This window comes from Saccopteryx bilineata, chromosome 1 (genome assembly GCF_036850765.1).
Source record: "Saccopteryx bilineata isolate mSacBil1 chromosome 1, mSacBil1_pri_phased_curated, whole genome shotgun sequence".
In the NCBI taxonomy this organism is placed as follows: domain Eukaryota; kingdom Metazoa; phylum Chordata; class Mammalia; order Chiroptera; family Emballonuridae; genus Saccopteryx; species Saccopteryx bilineata.
The window spans coordinates 351,555,397-351,578,979 of NC_089490.1; the positions used below are offsets into that span (position 1 = coordinate 351,555,397).

The following is a 23,583-nucleotide window of genomic DNA, read 5'->3' on the forward strand; positions in this document are numbered from 1 at the left end:
GAATTTCTGTGATGAGAAATAATAAAATTTCACATTGGTCTTTATAATGCAAAACACATTGATAGGAGCCTAAATGTGTGTATATGTATGTGGGTGATGAGAGGAGAGATAGTAGGAATACATCACAGGATCACACAAATCACATACATTAAAAAAAAAACACACAGTTGAAAAAGTATCACAATTTTATACAAGATCATTCAATAAAATTTTACTAACTATACAATTCATACTAACTAAACTAATATACATAAACACAATGATGAGTCTAAAGAGAGAGTTTAAACACTCTAACTCTGGCACTTAACTTGGAAAGCAAATTAAATAATCAGCCATATACATGTTACAAACAAGAAGATGTGAAAAAAACTACTAGAGAGGCATGCATGTTTTGGGAATTCAGATAATGGGGTCAGATAAAGGGTTGTCCAGCAATTATAACTTGAAAACCAAAGAGATGAAAATATGGCATATGGGAGAGAAGAACACGTACTACATAATGGAAATGACCTGTTCATTAAAGACACACCAACTTGTCTGAGTTTGAAAATGCTGGTGTGGCTGGGTGCAGAAAACTGCTAGGCTCTTTGGTCTCACATGAGCCTGCAGTGACCCTGACACATGGTACCTCCCCAATCATGTAACATTTAAGGCCTCTTTTCCAAGAGCAGAAGAAATTATCTCTTTAGGTGGTGGTATGTTTGATGGATCCAGTGGGGAATTGGGAAGATGAGTAGGATGGATACACAGGTGACCAGGATAGAGATAATGAAGCTCTCGGGGCAAGGAGATGAAGGAAATGGAGAGCAGGGGATGGGAGTGAGACACAGGGTGAGGCTAATTGTAAAGACTGGTGGTTAGATTAGCTATCTGAGAACAAAGTGTTATCATTAAACATGGTCTCCTTCTTCTTATTAATATAGGGTAGACTCACTTTTCTCTTACTTTATTTTTTATTTAATTTTTTTAGAGAATCCTATAATAGTATATAAATGACCTGAAGTAAAAAGTGCATTTGGACTAGGAGGGCTTTATAAGAAACACAGATGCTAGTAAATAACTTTACACTTCAATTTTTACAAGGTGGTTGAGACTTTTACAAAAAGCTGTGTCTTGTTTAGGCCCTGAAGCTCTGTTCATGGGCTTTCACAAAGTAATCAGTTGTTTGTAGCTCTAGGCTTACATAATCTATGATGTTTCATACACATATACTGGGTCAGGCTTCTTCAAAAGCAGAGATGATATTGATAACAGAATTCAAGTACCAGTGTAAATGTCATCACTGAGAGCTCACTTGAGGCAGCCAATGTTGAAGTGCTGAGTCCCAAGTCTCCTGTCCTGTACACCCAGATAAACCAAGTGACCTGGAAACTTATGTCTTTTTGAGTCAAATAAATGTTAATGACCAGTCAAACCGGAAATGATGGTGGTGTTCAGTCAAAGATGGTGGCACATAGTGGTAACACAGTGATGCTCACTCTCCCACCTGGACTCCATATGGCACTTTGGCCAAAGCCTAGGCACAGGAGCTCTCCTAGATTTTCCAGGTAAGTGGGGCTCTGAAGCCATAAACAAAGAAGGAAGGAAGAGCAGATATTAGTCTAGAAGGTTGCCAAAGTTTAATTGTAGAAGAAGGATCTCCTGTATGATATAAATATTTTCACTTTACTCTGTGATCAGGAGGAACACTTAGTGTCTGTGAGAATTAATTCTATATGTGGAATTGTCTAAGCCACAGAATGTAGATTTTTATTCAAGTACTTGTCTCAATGTTGCTATTAAATTATATTTTAGATGAGATTAGTACTTAAACCAGTACACTAAATTAAATAGATCACTCTCCAATACGGGGGTGGAACTCATTCAATCAATTAATTGCCTTAAGAAAAAAAAGACATAGGAACCCCAAAAAAGGGAATTCTTCCTCCAGATATAGGCTTTAACAAGTTCTTCTTTGGATCTCCAGTCTCACAACCTGCCCTAAAGGTTTTGAACTTGTCAACTTTTACAATTCTGTAAATTTAATCCTTAAGATCTGTCATCTATTTTATCTATCTATCTATCTATCTATCTATCATCTATCTATCCATCCATTCACCTATCTACATGCACACACTCTTATTAATTATATTTCTATCACAGGGTCTAGAAATGATTCTGTACAGTGTTAGTGAATAAACAGCACTAAGAAAAATGATCGTCCACAGTTCATCCTAAGGAGACAATGAGTTAGCAGAACTTGGAGGGTATGTAACACAGCAGAGGGAAGTCCAGGCTGTGGGTGTTGAGATGTAGAACAGACATATGTTTGGGGAGCATACAGAGATTAGCAGTCAGGATAAAGACTACATAGAATCCTTAAGCAAAATGAAAGGTCACTGAGATCCTGTATTGATGACTGTAAGGTATTTCCCCACCTAGGAAGAAAGAAGGGTATATTCACCAAGTGTGGAATAGCAAAAACTTTATTCAGAACACATCTGGGGCCAAGTTCTCTGGTCCATGAGACAGGCCAGAGAAGTCATGCAGCCTCACCTGCTGGAGGGATAAGGAATAATTTATAGCGTTGTGAGTATGGTGGTGGTGGGTTGATATGACATAGTGAAATTTTATTGGCTGACACATAGTCGTTCTTTTTCAAAGTGCTCCTGGTAAGTTTCTTTTGGTGGGCATGAGTGTGGCAGTTCCAGGCAAAGTTTCCAGACCTGGTTTTTTATGTGACCTTTCCCCACTGACAAACAACCTCACAATGACTATAGGCCATATATTTATTCTAATGAAGATCTCAAGTCCCCAAATAAAGAAACTTATAATCACCATTGAGTGATGGCTCTACATACCCACATATTGACTTTGGTTGGTTCTACCATTTGAAATTTCCTAATATCTTGAGCCCAACCAAACCTCCCCCTGTGGATACACATCTGTTTTACTGTAGCTCAACACAGTCTAGGGGCCCCAATAATACAAGAAGGCTTTATTGCTACTTAGGGGATCAGAGGTCATGTGGAAGAAAAAGCCCTGGAATGGATTTGTGGAGAGTAAATTTAAACCTCGTACACATCAGACTTTTTTTTTTCTCCCATCTCATAAGTTATGAAAAACAAACAAAAAAAAAACACACACAAAAAAATCAAAAACAACTTTCATATGTCTTCTTTGTCCAGCGTACATGGTTTCACACATTTCAACTCTGGACCAAATTTTATAAACCAACTGTTTCTTTGTTCTAGAAAATTCAAAAATATACAAGTAAACAACTTTATAGAAAATTTAGAAAAATTTTCAAGCAGTTCCTTGTTTTAGACCAGGACTTCTCAACCTCTTCACTACTGATATTTTGATCTAGACCAGTGGTAATCAACCTGGTCCCCATCGCCCACTAGGGGGCGTTCCAGCCTTCATGGTGGGTGGTAGCAGAGCAACCAAAGTATAAGTAAAAAGATAGATTTAACTATAGTAAGTTGTTATTTTTTTGTTTTATTTTGTTTTTTATTAATTATACTAGGGTGACATAAATAAATCAGGGTACATACGTTCAAAGAAAACATGTCCAGGTTATCTTGTCGATCAATTATGTTGCATACCCATCACCCAAAGTTAGATTGTCCTCTGTCACCCTCTATCTAGTTTTCTTTGTGCCCCTCCCCCTCCCCTTCCCCTCTCCCTCCTTCCCTCCCCCCTCCCATAACCACCACACTCTTGTAAATGTCTCTTAGTCTCGTTTTTATGTCCCACCTACATATGGAATAATTCAATTCTTGGTTTTTTCTGATTTACTTATTTCACTCTGTATAATGTTATCAAGATCCTGCCATTTTGTTGTAAATGATCCGATGTCATCATTTCTTATGGCTGAGTAGTATTCCATAGTGTATATGTGCCACATCTTCTTTATCCAGTCATCCATTGAAGGGCTTTTTGGTTGTTTCCATGTCTTGGCCACTGTGAACAACGCTGCAATGAACATGGGACTGCATGTGTCTTTATGTATCAATGTTTCTGAGTTTTGGGGGTATATACCCAGTAGAGGGATTGCTAGGTCATAAAGTAGTTCTATTTTCAGTTTTTTGAGGAACCACCATACTTTCTTCAATAATGGTTGTACTACTTTACATTCTCACCAACAGTGAGTGAGGGTTCCTTTTCCTCCACAGCCTTTCCAACATCTGCTATTACCTGTCTTGTTAATAATAGCTAATCTAACAGGTGTGAGGTGGTATCTCATTGCAGTTTTGATTTGCATTTCTCTAATAGCTAAAGAAGATGAGCATCTTTTCATATATCTATTGGCCATTTGTATTTCTTCCTGGGAGAAGTGTCTGTTCATGTCCTCTTCCCATTTTTTTATTGGTTTGTTTGTTTGTTGTTGAGTTTTATGAGTTCTTTGTATATTTTGGATATTGGGCCTTTATCTGAGCTGTTGTTTAAAAATATCATTTAGTTGGCTGTCTGTTTATTTTGTTGTCAGTTTTTCTTGCTGAGTAAAAACTTCTTAGTCTGATGTAGTGTCCTTGATTTATTTTTGCCTTCACTTCCCTTGCCTTGGAGTCAAATTCATAAAATGCTCTTTAAAACCAAGGTCCATGAATTTAGAACCTATGTCTTCTTCTATGTACTTTATTGTTTCAGGTCTTATATTTAGGTCTTTGATCCATTTTGAATTAATTTTAGTACAAGGGGACAAACTGTAGTCAAGTTTCATTCTTTTGCATGTAGCTTTCCAGTTTTCCCAGTACCATTTGTTGAAGAGGCTTTCTTTTCTCCATTGTGTGTTGTTGGCCCCTTTATCAAAAATTATTTAACCATATATATATGTGGTTTGATTACTGGACTTTCTATTCTGTTCCAGTGGTCTGAGTGTTTATTTTTCTGCCAATACCTTGCTGTTTTGATTGTCATGGCTTTATAATATAGTTTGAAGTCAGGTATTATAATGCACCCAGATCCATTCTTTTTCTTTAGGATTGTTTTGGCTATTCAGGGTATTTTATAGTTCCATATAAATCTGATGATTTTTTTGTTCCATTTCTTTAAAAAATGTCATTGGAATTTTGATGGAAATTGCATTAAATTTGTATATTGCTTTGGGTAATATGGCCATCTTGATTATATTTATTCTGCCTATCCAAGAACAAGGAATATTCTACCATCTCATTATATCTTTTTCAATTTCCCTTAACAATGCTTTGTAGTTTTCATTATATAGGTCCTTTACATTCTTTGTTATGCACATCAGACTTTTTTACCCAGGAAACTATCTCTGTCAATTTAATGAGAAGAGAAAACATAACTCATAGCAACTTAAAAGTTTCATATTCTTTTCAGGAGAGGGCTCCATTTAAGGGGCCCACAGCCTCTGCTAATAAGTAGATGTCCCTCAATACAAAGATTTTTTTGTTGTATGTAAAAGTTCAGGTCTTTCCTTGTAATTACATACTTCATCCTTAGTTGGGTGTTTCAGTAAATGAAAGACATGAATGTCCTTGGAGAGTCATTTTTCACTCATATAATAGTGCAGCTAATTCCTAGTGAATCAGAGATTCAGTCACAGTAGCAACATGGTGACAGAAAGGCAGAGGTAAAAGAACAATTTAGAGATGAATTTCCCCATCTCTATGGATGAGTGCTAAGATACAATTGTGTGCACCCACACAGAGATACTGGAAATTACCACCTTAAAATTCTTTCTCTCAGTCTTCCGAAAAAGGGATTGTAGGAATTCCTGGGGACAATCAAGAATGAGAGAAGTCAATATTTGACCAAACTGTAATTTTTTCTTTATAGCACTGAAAGTGATTGGGGAAAAATGGGAAATTAAAATGGAAAAATATATGGGAATAGTACCAGAAACAAATTTAACGGCGGGTGCACTGGGCGTGCAGCCTGGGCCCCAACTTCTCAAGTGTCCCGCAACCCCAACTTTACATATTTTCTAATCACACCAAGTTTAAAGGGCCTAATATTTTTTCTGTGCCCGAAGCCCGATCTGATCTTAATCTGCCTCTGGATCCCACCAAGTCCTGAATGAACATCCATTGCAGATAATACACCCCTCCTATTTCATTGGAAGAAGAATGGCACTTACTTTATCTTCTTCAGAACTTTCAGATCGCTGTAAATATAAGGCTGACTTGGGCAAGAAAATGCTTACCTACACTGTTGTTAAGAAATTCCACAATTGTACTTCTGAGTCTTATTGTATCACTGTGAATAAGTTTTCAAATCTGAACAAACAGAGCTAATATTTAAATTCACTTTTCATTAACTAGAATTACTCCAAAAAATGGGGGGGAGGGATATTATGCAGCTAGAAATACTTACTTTACAATTAGCTAAAGTTTAAAGAAAGTTTGATATTTTTCATCAAGTCTTTTATTTCATAAAACAAAACAAGGGTTATATTTTTGAAAGTATATAAATATGCATTCTTAAAATTATTTTTTCAGTTACACTGAGAGGCAAAATAAAAATTGATAGACAGTAAACTTGATAATGCCTTATATGCTAGAAATTGCAGAAGTTACTGAAAATATTGTTGTTTAATTTTCATAATACTACATAAGGCAACATTTATTATTACTTTTTTACAAATGAGAAATAGAATCCCATAAAATGTAGATTATTTGATTAAGGCCAATATGTAGCCAACCAGAATTATAATAAATTTATCACTGTCACAAACACACACAAATACACACACAGGCTTTTCTATCACTGGCAGGGTGGTCTTGACAGCAGCACAGAGGTATCTGGGATCTGGATCATGAGAGTCCAGTAAAACCATCATAGTGTCACTAAAGGCACAAACCTATTTCATGAGACACATACACAGCTTATATTTTTCAGTAATTAGCAGAGGAAAAGTTTACTATATGAGACATGTGTTTTATACTTAATGACACTCTCCTTCTCACAATGATACACAGCTATGCTGTACTTTTTCACACCTGGACTATTTTAAGTAAATTGTATTCAAGTGTATTATTCAAGGTTACATTGCACGTATAGGGAGAGACTGCACTTGAATTCAGACACTCTGGACACAAAACTCCCACTCTTAGCACATATCATTGATGATATTTTCTCGTTCACTCCTTGAGGCATAACCAACATCGTGGGGAAACTGACATATCCATGGAGATTCATTCTACAGTGAACGACTCCTATACCAAGTCTTGAATAGTATATAAAAGTAGTTTAAAAGCTTTCCTTATTCTTCTCAGTGGCAGAGGAAATGAGATTATAAAATTTTGGCAGAGATGTCACTTGCATACTGGTGTTTCTTATGAGGCATTAGTCATCATCCTTTATATTATATATAATGATGAATTAAGATAGTCTATTAATACAAACAAGGTGTTGAGAAAAATATGACACGAGACAAATTTTCTGCTCTATTGATGAATGAAGGAAGCAGAAATGGAAAAAAAGGGACGCGGCAAGGAAAGGTTGGTGAGAATGCTGTAGGTAATTACGCTCAGTGCTTTATGTGCACCTAAGACTGGAGGCTCTTAAAAGAACGTGGATCTTGCTAACACAGTGTCATAGGACCAGGACATGTCATAAGATTGAAAAATGGATACATTCTCTGACAAAATGAACATGAGGAGAATTTATAGATGAGACTCCCCTGGTTTGTGATATTCAAAAATGATACAGTGCCCGCCTCACAGTCTACGAAAACACCAACACGACAGGGGCAAACAGGCAAGGAAAGGGTTCTTTTCCAGGGACAATTGCTGGATTTATTTTCAAAAGCTTTATATTGACATCGATTCTCTAACCCTATGACCCAAACACCATATTTTGGTTGATATCTAGAGTACATCAGTGGAGGAAAAACAATTGGTAAAAAAACACTCGCTCTAGGGTATAATTTTGGGATTTGTCCACAATATACTCCCAAGACCCAGGTACTTTTCTGTGACACATCTACCTCCCAATAATGTTTTCCTGATGGGATAATGGGTGAGCCAAGTACAGCATAATTATGATAATCATTGGTCTGATTATTATAATTTGTATTCAATGTTGACACACGTCTTGCTTCTCGCTGATCCTCAGAAATGGTAACAGTTTGAGGATTTATTGGATGACACAGGGTCACGTGAACTGTAGAAAAAATTACAAGGTTGGTTAAGAAATTTGAGGTACTTTTATTTGTGACATTTTAAGAGTAATCTTGAGAATAATGTGAATGGGAACAGGGAAGAACTTAGTTCGATTCTGGGGAGAGGTAGAACACTACAGAAATTTAAGATGTATGTGTTTGTGTCTGGAAAGAAAACATGGGGGCTTAAGACAGGAGACCCAGCAGAAAATGTAAAATTCTGAAAGAAGATTAAGACAGAGTGATATCACGATATTGTGATATATGCTTACCCCAGTAGTGATGCATATCTGTCAGCCCTGAAATGATAAAAAATCCATAATATTAAATATAAGCAGAGGATTCAGCATTAAAATCTTTTTTCTTTTTCAGATTAGAGGAAACAGTGGGGTCCATGTGAAGTAGTGCATGAAAGAAAGAGAAAACAAGACAGCAGGCTACCCCCCATTAAATATGACCATATCCTCTGCACATAATATCCATCCTTCTTTGTCTCCTCTGTCCACACTTAGAGACTGAGCCCTCCTCCCTCTTTATCCCACCAGCACAGGAATCCCGCAGTCACCCTCTTGCCCTAGCATTCCTCACCATTAAACTCTTCCAGCACCACTCCCAGGTCAGGAACATGGAACACTATCTTTTCTTTCTTCTTAAAAGGTTTTGGCTTCTTCAGAGTGAAGGTATTACTCCTAGAAGAGAGAAAAATTGACCTCCAGACCTCTGACTTTTTACCCCTCTTAAACCATTGACTTCTATTTATTCACCCCATTGAAGCACTAGCCTGAGAAAGGAGAGACTTGATTGTGAGCAAGCAGAACCATGCTCATGTCCCACTTTATATGTCAACATTTTGTAAGTTTAGAAAGGTCTTAGCCTCTCAAAAGAACAGATTATTCCTTCTAAAATAACAACTAATCTTTTCATCTACCTCCTGAAATTATATAAAATTATAAGATATCATTTAAAAAAAATTGGTCTCTTACATTAATGTGCGGATAGTTGCTGCATGAATGGGGAAGGATAATACATAAAAGTGAGGTGGCAGAACCTGTTTCCTGGTTTTCTGTGATATTTCAAGTGTGAGAATTCTGTCTGGAGAGGACCAAGACTTTTATATTCTACTCCCCAACAGCGAGACCCACAGAATAACAGCTGAGATTTTATGTTCTCAGGGAAAAACTGGTGACTTGGAAAAGAAGATACTGTGAACACCATACTAATAATAGAGGTCTGAATTTCAAGTTGAAAGAGCTTGATGCAGCGAAGTCGGTGTACAGATGTAGAAACAAGGGTGCTGCCCTTTCATTCTGGCTTCAAAAGTACATACAGTGTATCAATTGTTTACACCAGGGCCAAAACATTATTTGCAACTGAAGACTGTTATTTGAAAATAAAAAGAACTGTATAGAATGAGCTGGTTTCTTCTTTTTAATTTAATTTAAATTATAAATATTAATATAATATAAATTTATAAATTATTAATATAAACAATCATATTTTTATAAATTATTAATATAAATATATTAATATCAAAATATAAATATATATAACTATATATAAATATAAAATTATATAAAATTTTAACATAATTTAAATATAAAAATGTTGTCTTCAATTCTGGATACTTGGCAGGTAAAGAAGACACAATTACCCATAACACATGAAGTAGCTATGAAATAGGTTTCCTGAGTTATATACAGGCATGCTGAGTAAATAAAATTTATGAAAATACAGGATTCTGATGATACAACATTTTAGTCCTAATTCTGCTACTGACCCAAACTCTGCAACTTCCATCACCCATATTTCCTATCATAGAAAATGACCCATTCTTAATAGTTATAGAACACTCAAACCATGATATATGAACAGAAATTTGAGATAAAACTACACCCAAATTTTCCAACCCTGAGTAATACTTTTTTCTCATTAACTTCCAGTTAGTTTAAATGGCTTTAAGCCTCTTTTCATAGCACAGATCGACCATCTCTGGTCTCCCACATGTACCTTTCCATGATGCCATTCACATCCTATGGAGAAAAGAGAAAATATGAGTCAAAAATTGTTAAGGCCTCCTAACTTAGAACGCTTCATCATGTCCCCTCAATCCCCTGGTTTGGTGGGAATAGAGATGTTCCCAATGTGAGAGTCAACATGTAAAGACTCAGGTCAATCATTCCAGAAGATTCATGTGAGTTGTCAAGTTTCCAAAAAGGTAGAAACATTCTGACTCTCTGTGATGTTGGAATAAGGCTTATAGTGCCTTGAAGTAAGACATATTTATGAGGAAAGAATGTTGCTCATAATATTTATCCCCTAAAGTTTATAAAGATCCTCATGAGATGTTTTAAGATATCCTTTATTTGTTCATTCTTTCACCATAAATATAATGTGATGAACTATTACTGAAAATATATTATGCCAGCTTGGGAGAATCAAGGATGAATAAATAAGCATATTCCTCAAGAAGTTTACAGGACTCTGCTGAGGAGACAAGAAACAAACGTGCTAATATAGGCTTGTCTTAAGTCTTCCCTCACTCTATACACCATTAATAAATGACCTCACTCACTCTCTAAATTTAACACATACCTGTGCAAATTCTGAGTTCTTATTTTTACTCAAATTTGTTTCTTAAATACAGGCTAATATATTCCCTAGTAAGAAACCCACAAGATCCAATAACTTGGGATGTCTTACATGTACCTTCACCAACCAGACTCTTTCTTCCCTTATTCCCATTTGTCCATGTTACCAATACCACTCAGTCACTGTCCTATATTTATCTGCATTTCAATCTCCACCAAGCTGGTTTAATTCACATCACTAACAATTTTTAGCGATATTAAATTTCTCATCCTCACTAATTTTTTGTTTGAACACATACATACCAGTATATTTAGCCTCCTTTATCTCAGACTAACTTCTTCTATGACAACAAAAAGGAGACCAATCACTGGATCTACACATGCAAAAAAATTGCTTTGGTCTCTGTATTAGGGCCTTTCTGTGTATATGACAAAAAAATTAAAAGTTGATGAAGTAAAGAAAGAAAATTTGCAAACCATTGTAACTTTAATCAAAATGTAAGTTTGAAGCTCACACATTGTCATCAGGATCTGGTATCTGGTCATGTCATTCTCCAAATATTATTTATTTCTTCTATATTGCCTATATGCTCAGTTCATAATGAAAATATGAATATCCTCATATAAGTTGCAAAAAAAAGGAGAACTTGTCTTCCTTATTGTATCAAATAATATGTGGCCTGCAAAGCATTGGTCTCCATTGAATCAGGTGCCCTTATTAAAATATCATTGTGATATTGCTAGAATAATATAAAGCAATGTTAGTGTCAGGCATACATTTTTATTGCAATTAGTTTAGTATTAATCTGAAGTAGATCATGATATAATAGCATGCATATTGTAAGGCAAAGAGCAACCACCACCAAAATAAATGAATAGTAGAACTTAAAACTTTTCCTGGAAATTTTTGTTTAACTCAAAAAAAAGCTAGACAATAAGAAATAGAATAATAAAAATTGCAGGCAAAATATAGAAACAATGAACACAACACAAATTAGTAGAGCTACATTGACAATTATATTAAATGTTATGATCTTATTCCATCAATTAAAATGCAGAGATCTTACAATTAAATAAAAAGCAATTTCAATTAATGCCAAATATAAAAGAAACATTTTGGATTTAAAGACACAAATACGGCCAAAGTAAAAAGAGTTCTGGTGAAAATGATCAAATAAGTAAATGAATGCTGTGTTCATCTCCTCCTACACTCATGTGAAAATCATAACTAAATTACAGAGTAACCCCTCTTGAGAACAACATTGGGATGAGCTGAACAGAACTCCTAAAACTAATATAAAGAAGAAGTCACCTGAAAGATGGGTAAGAAGAAAAGAAACAAAATTGGCTGGTCTCACACTCATGAGTGGAGTTTAAGAAATGGAGAAAATATCTTGGCTGCAGAAGTTCCATCTAAAGAATGATGAGTCCTACCCCCACAATAAGCTCCTCTGCCAAAAGTACCCATGCCTGGAAGAATGAAAAGCAACTAGAACTCAGTCCAGGTAAGCTGGAGGATTACTATAGACCCAGGCAATCTCTTAAAGTACCCTACCACAGAATCACTCACTCACAAAGACTTGTGCTAAGTTCCAAAAAAACGCACAAAGCTTGCAAAGCATCAGGAACATATTTGAAGAAAATGAATTGTCTGGCTTCGAATCACAGGCTGAAGGAGTGAATCTTTCAGGGACTCATGTACCAGCAGTTGCCACTGTTCCCTTGTTGATCCCTAGACATACATAGCTTACAGAGGTAGAACAACACCAAATCTGAGTCTCCACTAACCTGGCTAACACCATTCACCATTCCTACCCCATACTGGTGATTCTCTAAGACCCCACAGCAACCAATTCAAGCCTCTGTCCCAATCTCTTTCAGAGGTTAAGCCACATAAGCAGCTCACTTAATACCCTGCATTGATGTCTTGAGTCTCTCAAATATCCACAAATGATACACAAACAGCGGCTGACCTCAGGGTGCAATTTACCTGTTGCAAAAGAGCCCTATCTTGCACTAATGGCAGCAGATCTTGGACACAAGATAGCCTCTGCAATGCACCTTCAAGCCCAACATGGGCAACCAGCAACCTCAGATCACTTTGTAGCTTCTAACAAGTGGTGCTAGGCCAGACACAGGCAGTGTCTGACCTTAGCACACACCAAGAGGCCCCAGGACCAACAAACTTGGTGACCAGGTTCAAAACACTCCAGAGCACCTTCCAATTTGCACCACAAATGACAAACACAGAGGGTGGACCCAGCAAGCACTAGAGCCCTGTTAAAATGAATCATTTTTCATAAAGAAAGCCATCATATAATAGCTTGTTTACTGTATTTAATGACATTCTAAACAGCTACTCAGCCAGAAGATCAATCCCATCCACCAACATGTCAACAGCAATCAAGGCTCAACTACAACAGCAGAGAACACATAATCCACACTTGAACATTTCTGAACTGCTTGGTTTGGTGAACAGGGAAATTGCACCCAAAAGCCACTCTGTTTAGATTGGGAAACATGGCAAATATATTAATATAAACATAACAACATAGGGAGAAAACCAAAATGAGGAGAAAAAGAAACATGTCGCAGATGGAAGATCAGGACAAATTTTTTTTAAAAAATGACTTAACAAAAAGAAAGAAGCAACCTACTAGATACAGAATTCTAAACACTGGTTATCAGGATGCCCATTGAACTTAGAGAAAACTGAGATGATCTCAGCAAGAACCTTCTCACTGAGATATAGCAAACATAATAAGAAAAGATATAAAGCATAAAAAAGACCTAGTAAGAAATGAAGAATAATAAAGAATATTAATAGGAGCAAGAGAAAAGCAATTAGTTACCTACAAGGGAGCTCCAACAAACTATTAACTGATTTGCAATAAAAACTCTGAAGATGGAAGGAATTAGCATGAAATATTCAAGGTGATAAAAAGCAAGTATCTACAACCTAGCTACTCTACCCAGCAAAACAATTATTTAGAATTGAAGGAGACATAAAGAGCTTCACAGATAAGAAAAAGCTGAATGAGTTCACCATTGCCAAACCAGTATTACAAGAAATGTTAAAAGGCCTTAAGAAAAGAAGAGAGCCCTGGCTGGTTGGCTCAGTGGTAGAGCGTCGGCCTGGCGTGCAGGAGTCCCAGGTTCGATTCCCAGCCAGGGCACACAGGAGAAGCACCCATCTGCTTCTCCACCCTTCCACCTCTCCTTCCTCTCTGTCTCTCTCTTCCTCTCCCGCAGCTGAGGCTCCATTGGAGCAAAAATGGCCCGGGCGCTGAGGATGGCTCCATGGCCTCTGCCTGAGGTGCTAGAATGGCTCTGGTCGTAACAGAGCAATGCCCCAGATGGGCAGAGCATCGCTCCCTCTTGGGCATGCTAGGTGGATCCCGGTCGGGCTCATGTGGGAGCCTGTCTGACTGCCTCCCTGTTTCCAACTTCAGAAAAAAAAAAAAAAATTAATTAATTAAATAAATAAATAAATAAAAATTAAAAAAAGGATTTGATTTAAAAAAAAGAAGATATGTAACAAAAATATGAATAATAAAATGATCAAGAATATAGAACACATGACCAATATTATAAATCAGATCAATCTAACTGGCATTTCTAGACCTTGTCATTCAATTAATGCACAATACACATTCTTTTCAAATTCATAAAAAAATGGGCATAGACTATTTTAGGGTATAAATTAAGTGTCAATACATATAAAAGACTAAAATAATAAAATACATGCTTTCTGATTGAGTAATTAAATTTAAAATATACAGTAGATGGAAATGTAAAATGTCACCAACTATTTGTAAATTTACATAGTTTCAAATGTTCTAGGGGTTAACAAAAGCACAGATCACAAAGTAAATTTCAATATAAATAGAACTGATTGAAAATACAATAAAAAGCATAGAATATACTAAAACTAATTTTTTATATCATTAAAATGATAACAAAATTAATTGTATAAAATCAGTGGTCTAAATTCCACTGAAGGAAAAGTAATAGCAAGCTGAACAATACACACACATTCGTGTGTGCTTGTGCATATATATATATATATATATATATACACACCCAGAGAAAACTATAAAATTGACACCAGAAATTAATGCTATAGAAAGGTGGAAAATAAATAAATTTTTTAAAAAACCTTGTTTTAGAAAAACAACAGAAAATTTAACCAATCATACCTAAATTGACCCCCAATAAAGTAAATCATCATTCATAAAAAAAAGAGAGAACATTACTGTGACTACAATAGAAATCAAAGACTTTAAAGGGGATTATAATGCCTTTCATGTTTACATATCTGACAACTAAGAATGGACAAATATTTTTAAAATGTGCATTATCAAAAAGTGACATATAAAATAAAAAAAAGAAAAACTAAGAAAATCTAATACAAGAAAGAAAGTATTTTAAATCTTTCCAAAAGGAGCTCCCAGAGTGAAATTGGTTTGATTGGTTAATATATTGAATAGTTAAACTAAGAAAATACCAATCCTGCACAGTTGTTTATTAAAAAAAAATAGAAACAGTAAAAAAAATCTCAATTCATTCTATGATAAAAAAAAAAACTCTCTTGGGGTATGAAATGGTATCTGAAAACAGTTCTAGACTAAAACACAAATATGGAGCCCTATATAATATAATATAACTGGATAAAATGAAGCTTCTCTCAGATTTTGCACTGTAATTTATATGTTAATAAAAACAAGATTTTCGCCTGACCTGTGGTGGCGCAGTGGATAGAGCGTCGACCTGGAATGCTGAGGTCTTCGGTTCAAAACCCTGGGATTACCTGGTCAAGGCATATATGGGAGTTGATGCTTCCTGCTTCTCCCCTCCTCTCTCTCTCTCTCTGTCTCTCTGTCTCTCTCTCTCTCTCTCCCCCCTCCTTCTCTCCTCTCTAAAATGAATAAATAAAGTCTTAAAAAAAAAAAAAGAAGCCTCAAAAAAAAACCCCACAAGATTTTCCATGGGAATTCATTCATTCAAATACTCTGTAATTAGAGATGCAGGGAAGGGTACTTCAAGATCAAAAGAACCTCAGTGTCACCAGGAACAGCATAAATGAACAGTAGAGAAAAAAACATTAGTCTTTATATTTCTCAAGTTCAGATGCTAAGTCTTCTTCCCAAGTCCTACCTGCAACAGCTCCACTGTTGACCCCTGCAACCGATGCTCCAGATCTGAGATGAGATCTCTCACCAACTGGCTCTGCTGGGCCAGCTCACTCTCCTCCTCTTCCAGGTCACAGAGAATCTCTTCTTCCTCCTTCTTCAACTTTTGCAACTCAATCTGCTCTTCATTGTCTAGGATACCTCTCAATTTTTGAAAACACTTCTGAACACACTGGCTCTCACTTTGTATGTGATGCTTTAGAATAGAGAAAAAAGAGAAAGGGCCTCATGCTATCAGGCAGAGATGAAGCCAATAAAACAATTATTTAATTTGGAAGTTCTCACAAGGCAGGGGGATGGAGCAGAAGAGCAATTCTTGGGGAGGCTGACTTTTCTTATTATTTTCTCTTGATTACATTACAAAAAACATGGTCTAAAATCCAGAATATTGAGGCTAACCCTGAAACAAAATGAGACACCTGGGTGGAGCATGACTATCATACAGCTGCCCAGGACAGTCATGCCACCCTGCATTACTCCTGACTCCCTCATCACCCTCTTTCTAACATTAACACCAGGGATAGTGCTATGACCTCTGGAAGTGTTAAAGACTTGAAATATTCACAGAAATGAACAAAGAATTTGTTAGCCAAGCCATCCTCACCAGATTCTCTATGAGAATAACATAACTACAAATATTTGTGTTAATTTGTGGCATGTTTATATTCAGCCCCACTCCTATCACAGAAAAGATAAAGAATGCCTAATCAATGACTCTGGACATATCAGCCTAGGGAACAAAGAGGAAGGGAGCTCTTTGTGAGTAACAACCAAGGTCCTGCCCAGATTCTTGTCTAACTACCTCAGGAAGTGTCTCCTCCTACCTTCCAGGAAGTTTTCTCCTCTCTGATGTCAGCTCCCAACTTCTCAGCATTCTGCTGCTCTGTCCTCAGCTTGTCCAGAGCTGCTCGGAGCTTCTCCTGAGAGAGAGAAAAATCACACCCGAGTCCAGATATGGGCTTTCTCGCATCAGTGTAGAGGATGCATTGGGAAAAAATCAATCTGATCTCCAAAGAAATTAGAGATGACAACAACTATGAGAATCTGTAACTTGAAGGAAAGCTACAGTAGTGAATGAGTGTTTTAAAGACTCAGATGACAGAGGTCAACATTCCATTGTCAAGAGGAGTTTTAACGAGTTGTACACTTGAACTCTGTGTAGTTGGGTGAAACAATATCACCTACATAAATTTAATTAATAAAAATAAATAAATAAATTACTATCACAACATATACAAAAAAAAAAGATATATTGAGAAGTCTGATTCTCTTTGTCTTAAAAGAAGAAGCATGATCCTGTAATGAGAACATAGGTCCCAATCCATCCAGCTGCCCAGTTACCCCTCCTGTTCAAAGAGAAACTGACAACTATGCTTGGGCACCAAAACTCCACCTATCAACACAAAATATAAAAATATCTGCTTCTGGTTTAAACTCTGCTCATCATGTTGTAATTAAGTGGAATGCAGAGAAATGTTCTTCAGGTATTAGAAGGTGAGCATAGGAAGAATACTGATCAGGCTCTGGGCTCTGGTGGCAGGGTATTTAGAATGAAAAGCAAAGTGGAGATTTCCCAACAAGTACCATTTTCTTCCTTGTCTTTCCCCCATCCTGATCTGTTACCTTGTACTCCTGGGCAACCTCCTCCATGAGGAATGTATGGTGATCACGGTGTTCTTGAGACCGCTCACAAAGCCAGCAAATGAACTTTCCATCCTCCTTACAGAAGAGCAAGAGCTTCTCTCCATGGCGCACACAGAGATCTCTCTTTTGCTCCTCTTCTGGGCTCACCTTGACCTCCCTGAGCATCTCCACTATGTTGGCCATATTCCGATTAGGCCGCAGGCTCCCAGGGTGGTAACGGATTCGGCACACAGGGCAGCTGTCCCCTTCTTCCTGTCCATTCACAGAGTCCTTGTTGTTTGCAGTGATGCAGGTTTGGCAGAAGCTGTGCCCACAGTCCAGGCTCAGGGGTTCTGTCATTAGCTCCAGGCAGATGGGGCAGGTCACCTCCTCCTTTATGGTCACCAGGATTCCTGAAGCCATCACAGCTGCTCTCCGGCTTCTATCTGTCTTGATCTGAGGCTCCTTTTGCTCACAGATTCCTGCTTCATAAGAAAAGGTTAATAGAAGGCAGAGTAAGAAAGATATGCATACATCAATACTAACTGTGGGCAGGAATATTGTCCAACAAATATTGAAGGACAAAAAGAAAAGATAGAAAGACAAAAAGAGACATGATTACTTGATAGAAAATAAGACTTTTTATAATCATTTTAATTACTTTTAGTTCATCTGACATGACAAATTTCATTTTCCTCTGTGCAAGGGTTGTTATTGTCCTTTACTCTTATTGAACAAAAGAATGATCTTAGGCCTTTCTACTAAGATCCTGTGTGACCCACCATCTTCTCTTGCTTCTTTCGCATGCGCAACACATCCTCAAAGGTAAAAGCACCGAACCACTTCTGCATGATGGTTTTCCTACCTGCTATTCTCTCAGTATGCAATGCTGCCCTGTTATTAGTAGGACTTGCTCTCACCCATAACCTTCTCCTTACAGGTTTCTTTATCAGAAAGACCTGCTCTGATTTGCAAGTTTACTCTGTAACCATTGCTTTCATTTCTAGTATGTTTGAAATGATTGCTATTATCATGACATAATCTGTGGCAATGTGCTTGTGTATGTGGGAAGAGGAAATCCTTTATCAGATGTGTACACAAAAACAATGTGTCACTTTCAAAGATCATTTATTTTCAAACAAGGAGTCTGGATAAACCTAATAATTCAGGTCCCTCTTCAGAAGCATTTTCCTACCTCATTAAAGTTAATCAAAAACTAACAGGTAACTTAGGAGGCTCTGGGGATACCTTTGTTTATAAATGATAAAATTTAGCATTGGCTCATAAATATGCCAAAGACATTGACAAGAGCCGAAAGATGTTGTTGGGCAGATAAAATATATTATGCTCACTTTGTTAAAGATGGCGCTGCCCACGAGTAGGCCGTCACCCAAGTGATATAAATGTGTGTTGGGGGCGGGCTGTGGGCAGGCAGGATCCTTGTAACCTGGGGCTTGGTTTTAGGACTAAGCCTTTTACATCCTCTTTGATGTGGAATGATACAATCCTATCATGCCTCAGAAAGTGACTTTGTATTAGAGACTTATCTATTTTGTGTATTGGATTAAAGGTTTGGATTTCTACACTATAAAATAGGGGCAGAACGGGAGCTTGCTCTTAGTTCCTGAGATTAGCATTAGAGAAGAGAGAGCAGAGAGGAGAGCAGAGAAAGGCCACGTGGAGGAGGCCAGAAGCAGCCAAGATGGTGGAGTGCTGAGTGAGAAGCCAGTTTGTGCAGAGTTTGTGCAGAGAGAAGGAAGGAGATGGGGAACAGAGGTGAATAAGTCTGGTGAGCTAGAAACCTTTGATTCTAGAAAACTCGGATAAGTCAGTAGCTTTGTGAGCACTGAATGTGAGTAGGTTTTGGAGCCCAGTGTGTGTTTTTACTTGCCCGCTGGGTGCAAGCTTGGATTAAAGATGTTTTTGGCTCTGTTGTTTCTTTACCGACTGTCCGAATCCAATGCGAACCTGCATGGGCCAGGCAACTGTGATGGCAGCCCTGGCTACTGGCTTGACAGATGTATATGTATGTGGATGGTGGAAGGGAGACAGTACAAACATATTCCTATGATCACACGTAACATACCTGAAAAAATAGAAACACAGAGGAAATCAATATCAGCTTGTGAAAATAGTCTCCCAACTTTTGTCAAGATCATTAATTTTTAATGACTATGAATCACATGTGTAAAGCCAGTAGCCACGGCCAGCATTACAGTTGCCTGGCCTATGCAGGTCCGAATTATAGACGGTAATGAAACAACGGAGCCAAGAACTGGTGGGCTATTAGCTTAAATCCTAGCTTGAACTGGCGGGGAAAAAATACACACTGTGGGAAAACACTTCCCTTTCCATTCACTGCTCCCAAAGCCACTGACTTATCTGAGTTTTCTAGAATCAAAGGTTTCTAGCTCAATAGCCTTATTCAACTTTGTGCCCAATCTCCTTCTCTCTGCACAAACTCTGCACAAACTGGCTTTTCCTTCAGCACCTCACCATCTTGGCTGCTTCTCTTCTCCTCCACATGGCCTTTCTCTGCTCTCCCCCAGCATGGGGTCCTCTGCCCCATCTTATAGTGTAGAAATCAAAAGCTTTAATCCAATATACAAACAAGGAAGTCTCAGATACAAAGTCACTTATCTGAGGCATAATTGGGATTCCTCATGGGAGTGCACCAACCTACATCATGCAACAGTTAAGGGTGTGGGGAAAAGCTTAGTCTTAAAACTGAGCTTTAGGCTATAACAACCCTCCATGCTTACAGCCTATCCCCCACACCCAATTCAAACTATAAGCTAGCAAACATATCTATCATAATTACAAACTTTTTTGACCAACAACATGCTAACAGCTAAACTAATATACATCAATATACTAATGAGTCTAAATGGAGCATTTAATCCACTATGACCCTAACACCCCTGTAAAGTAACAGTAACATAATCAGCCATATATTAGAAACAAGCTGATGTTAAAAACACTGCTAGAGACTTATACATGTTGTTGGGAAATCAAAGAATGGTCAGATAAAAGGTTGTCCAACAATTCCAACTTAAAAATATAAAGGTTGCACGGAACCAAAGATAAAAGAAATATGGCATACGAGAGAGGAAAAACTGTTTTGGGTGAAGGAAGTGGCTTGTTTGTAAAAATGCACCACCTTGTCTGAGTTTGAACATGCCGGTGCGGCTGGGTGCACAGAAAACTGCTGGGCCTTTAGTATCACATGAGCCTGCAGTGACCCTGACACATGGCACTTCCTCAATTGTCTAACACCTAGGGCTTCTTTTCCAGAAGCAAAGAAAGTTAGCCATGTTTAATCATCAGAGAAGAGGGAGAAAGAGTTAGCTTTGCCTTTCTTGGTGGTATGTTAGATGAATCCAGTGTGGAATTGGGAAAATAGCCCAGAGACCATAAGCTATTACCTCCTGGCTACAGAGACTGCTCCTGATCAGGTTTTGATGAACAGCAAGATCAGAGTTAGTCATTGTATCAGGGGTAGATGTTAAATGAGGTCTACCTGTGTTCATAACTCCAGAATGGTCTAAACATGGGTGTAAGTCCACCAATTATTTCTCATCCCATTCAAGATCCAGTTCATCCTGAGACCAATCAATACCCTACTTGGGAAATCAGTTTGTAAAATGTGTTTTTTAGGTTTACTGGCTTATATTTTGCATTGTCCTACGCTGTGCCATGTGTATGTAATCTGTGAAAGGCTGTGGTGCTTGTCCTTAGGGCAGCAGATTGCAAATTGTGGATTAACTTTCTGCCTGGGAGGGGCCATTATATTGCTAATGTTTTCTGGAGAAGGCATATTTTCTCCTGCCTGGGTTTTGCCAGGAGAGAAGGAGTGCAGATGTGGAACCAGAGCTGAGGGACTTTAAGAGCTCAGCTGAGCCTGGTGGGAAACTTTCATTCCAGGAGTCACTGGAGAAGATTTTCCTTGTTGTGGAACCGAAGAATGCGCCAGGGCTCTGGGAGCTCTGAATGAGAGGAATCGATCTTTCCTGCAGTTTGCTAGTCCACCGGTATGAGAATTTAATATACAGAATGGCCTATCATTTTTTGGCACCACTGTCTCTTTACTGTCTGCCTGAATGCAATGAGAATCTGCATGGCCACAATGGCAGCAGCCTCTGGCCATACAACCCTATAGAAGAGGGAGGAGCAGAGCATGCATTCTTGAAGCTGCAGAACTTTGTCACAATGGGGGTTCAAGGAACTAAGGTCAAAGCAGCTGCTGCCCAGGACACAGAAGAGGAAAGTGCAGAGAAACCTGAGCCCCCACTCATGGAGGGAACTCCACCCTACCTGCCCAGTGACTCCAGTGTCCACAGCAGGCAGGGAGATTGGGGTGGGAACATGAGTAGTGTCTGCACTGCAGAGATATCACAAATGCCCAGACCATCCTTGAGGACCTGTTTGGTTGTGCTCCATATCAGGCTCCCAAACCCTGATGTACTGCCCATGAGATCCTTAGGGGTTTAGGGAACAGGAGATTCCTCTTTTTTTAAATCCTTATTTAGAAAGTTAGGTTTAACATGGTGACATTGATTAGTAAGAGTACAGAGGTTTTAGGTAAACATTTCTATAGTATTTAAACTATTGATTACGTTATATACCCACCATCCAAAGTCAAATCATTTTTTGTCACCTTCTATTTGTCCCCCTATGATTCCTGTCTTAAAGCCTAATGCCCAGGAATTAAAGGACTTATAGGAAATGCCCTAGGAACCAGCACAAAAGCAAAAGTTAGAGAAGTGCCTCAGACCATCTGTGAAGGAGTAATACCCTTTTCTGGAGACAGAGATGTGGTGGTGGAGCTGGTGGGGGTGGGAGGTTCATTGGCCTACCACCCCCTACCTTGCCAGCTCAGGGCTGCATCTGCCTGTAACCAGTCAGAGCCACTTGGTGTACTTCCCCATCTTGCTGCTGCAGCCCCACTGCCAGAGCTGACAGGAGAGTGCCCACACCCAGCGCCCTCCCAGGGGCATCACCCTGGCCCTACCATGGGGACAGGAGCCACTTCTGCCACCTAGCTCAGGCCCCGCAGCAGCCATTAGATCTAGCAGCCCTCTCAGTGATCTCACATTAATCTCCTAGATCTGCTGACTAGGTTGAAGGGGTGAAGGATGTGTTTCGTTGCCCCAGCGTCTGATCAAAAGAAGGCAGAGTTCTTATCAGGCTACTACCCCTGAGAAACTGCACAGAGCACAGAGGAAACTCACCACAATCTTTCACGGTAAAAAGCTGATTCACTTGTTCTGAAGTTTCAGCCTGAGGGGCAGACATGATCACGATTCCCTCTCCAAACCAGAGGCTTAAAGTCCACAGGAGATCTTGAGGACAAGGGTGAAAATGAAAGTTAAAATTCTCTGGGGAAGAGCAGAGAGCAGAACATCTATAGACCAATGGGAGGCCTTCACCAGAGCCCCTGGGAAATATGAAGGCTTTGTGCCTAGGTCAGTCAGTGAGAGTTTCCTCCTTACATGCCAAATTTGGGTTAGATCCCAGGTCAGGGCACACACAACATTCAAACAATGATGGCATGAATAAATGGAACAACAAACTGATGTTTCTCTCCCCACCCAACTCCCTCTGTGACAGGTACTGCAGAAACACTCACCACCATAATAGCATTTTTCCTGCTCTTAATGAAGGAGGAACACAGGCTTACTCATTTCTGAGGATAACTGCAGCCCATCAGCTCCCTGGAGAGAGTGAGGCTGACCAGGAAAGGGAAACATTGACATGCATATGTCATTGCAGAGGGAGCCCATACAGACTGCTGACCCTGCCTCTATCACTGAGAGTAATGATGTGACCAATACCTGAAAATGGAGATATGTCTGGGCAGGCGGAGAAAAGGCTTTCTCATGAGAGAGAATTGCTATAAAAATAAAGAAGAATGTCAAATCAACTTATATTTAGCATATTCACTTACATTAAAGATGATATTGCAGTACTTAAAACAGGGGTCCCCAAACTACGACCCGCGGGCCGCATGCGGCCCCCTGAGGCCATTTATCCGGCCCTGCCGCACTTCTGGAAGGGGCACTTCTTT

General features: G+C 38.5%; 1 protein-coding gene across 4 annotated transcripts in view; it reads right to left on the minus strand.

Moving 5' to 3' along the window:
- LOC136318453 (tripartite motif-containing protein 5-like) overlaps positions 1 to 22,864 on the minus strand; it is a 90,330-nt gene extending 67,466 nt beyond the window's left edge. Inside the window, exons 1-8 of one of the 4 annotated variants that reach the window (XM_066250774.1) lie at positions 22,748 to 22,850; positions 17,517 to 18,001; positions 16,718 to 16,813; positions 15,859 to 16,089; positions 10,121 to 10,143; positions 8,702 to 8,802; positions 8,386 to 8,412; positions 6,393 to 8,115 (exon numbers count right to left, since the gene is read on the minus strand). In XM_066250774.1, the coding sequence (XP_066106871.1) occupies positions 7,535 to 8,115; positions 8,386 to 8,412; positions 8,702 to 8,802; positions 10,121 to 10,143; positions 15,859 to 16,089; positions 16,718 to 16,813; positions 17,517 to 18,001; positions 22,748 to 22,811 (1,608 nt within the window). In that variant the 5' untranslated portion in view covers positions 22,812 to 22,850 and the 3' untranslated portion in view covers positions 6,393 to 7,534. Of the gene's footprint in view, positions 1 to 6,392; positions 8,116 to 8,385; positions 8,413 to 8,701; positions 8,803 to 10,120; positions 10,144 to 15,858; positions 16,090 to 16,717; positions 16,814 to 17,516; positions 18,002 to 22,747 lie in introns of those variants that run through there. The other 3 variants (XM_066250779.1, XM_066250773.1, XM_066250772.1) reach the window with 3 other exon arrangements.
- Between the last annotated feature and the right edge of the window lie 719 nt (positions 22,865 to 23,583).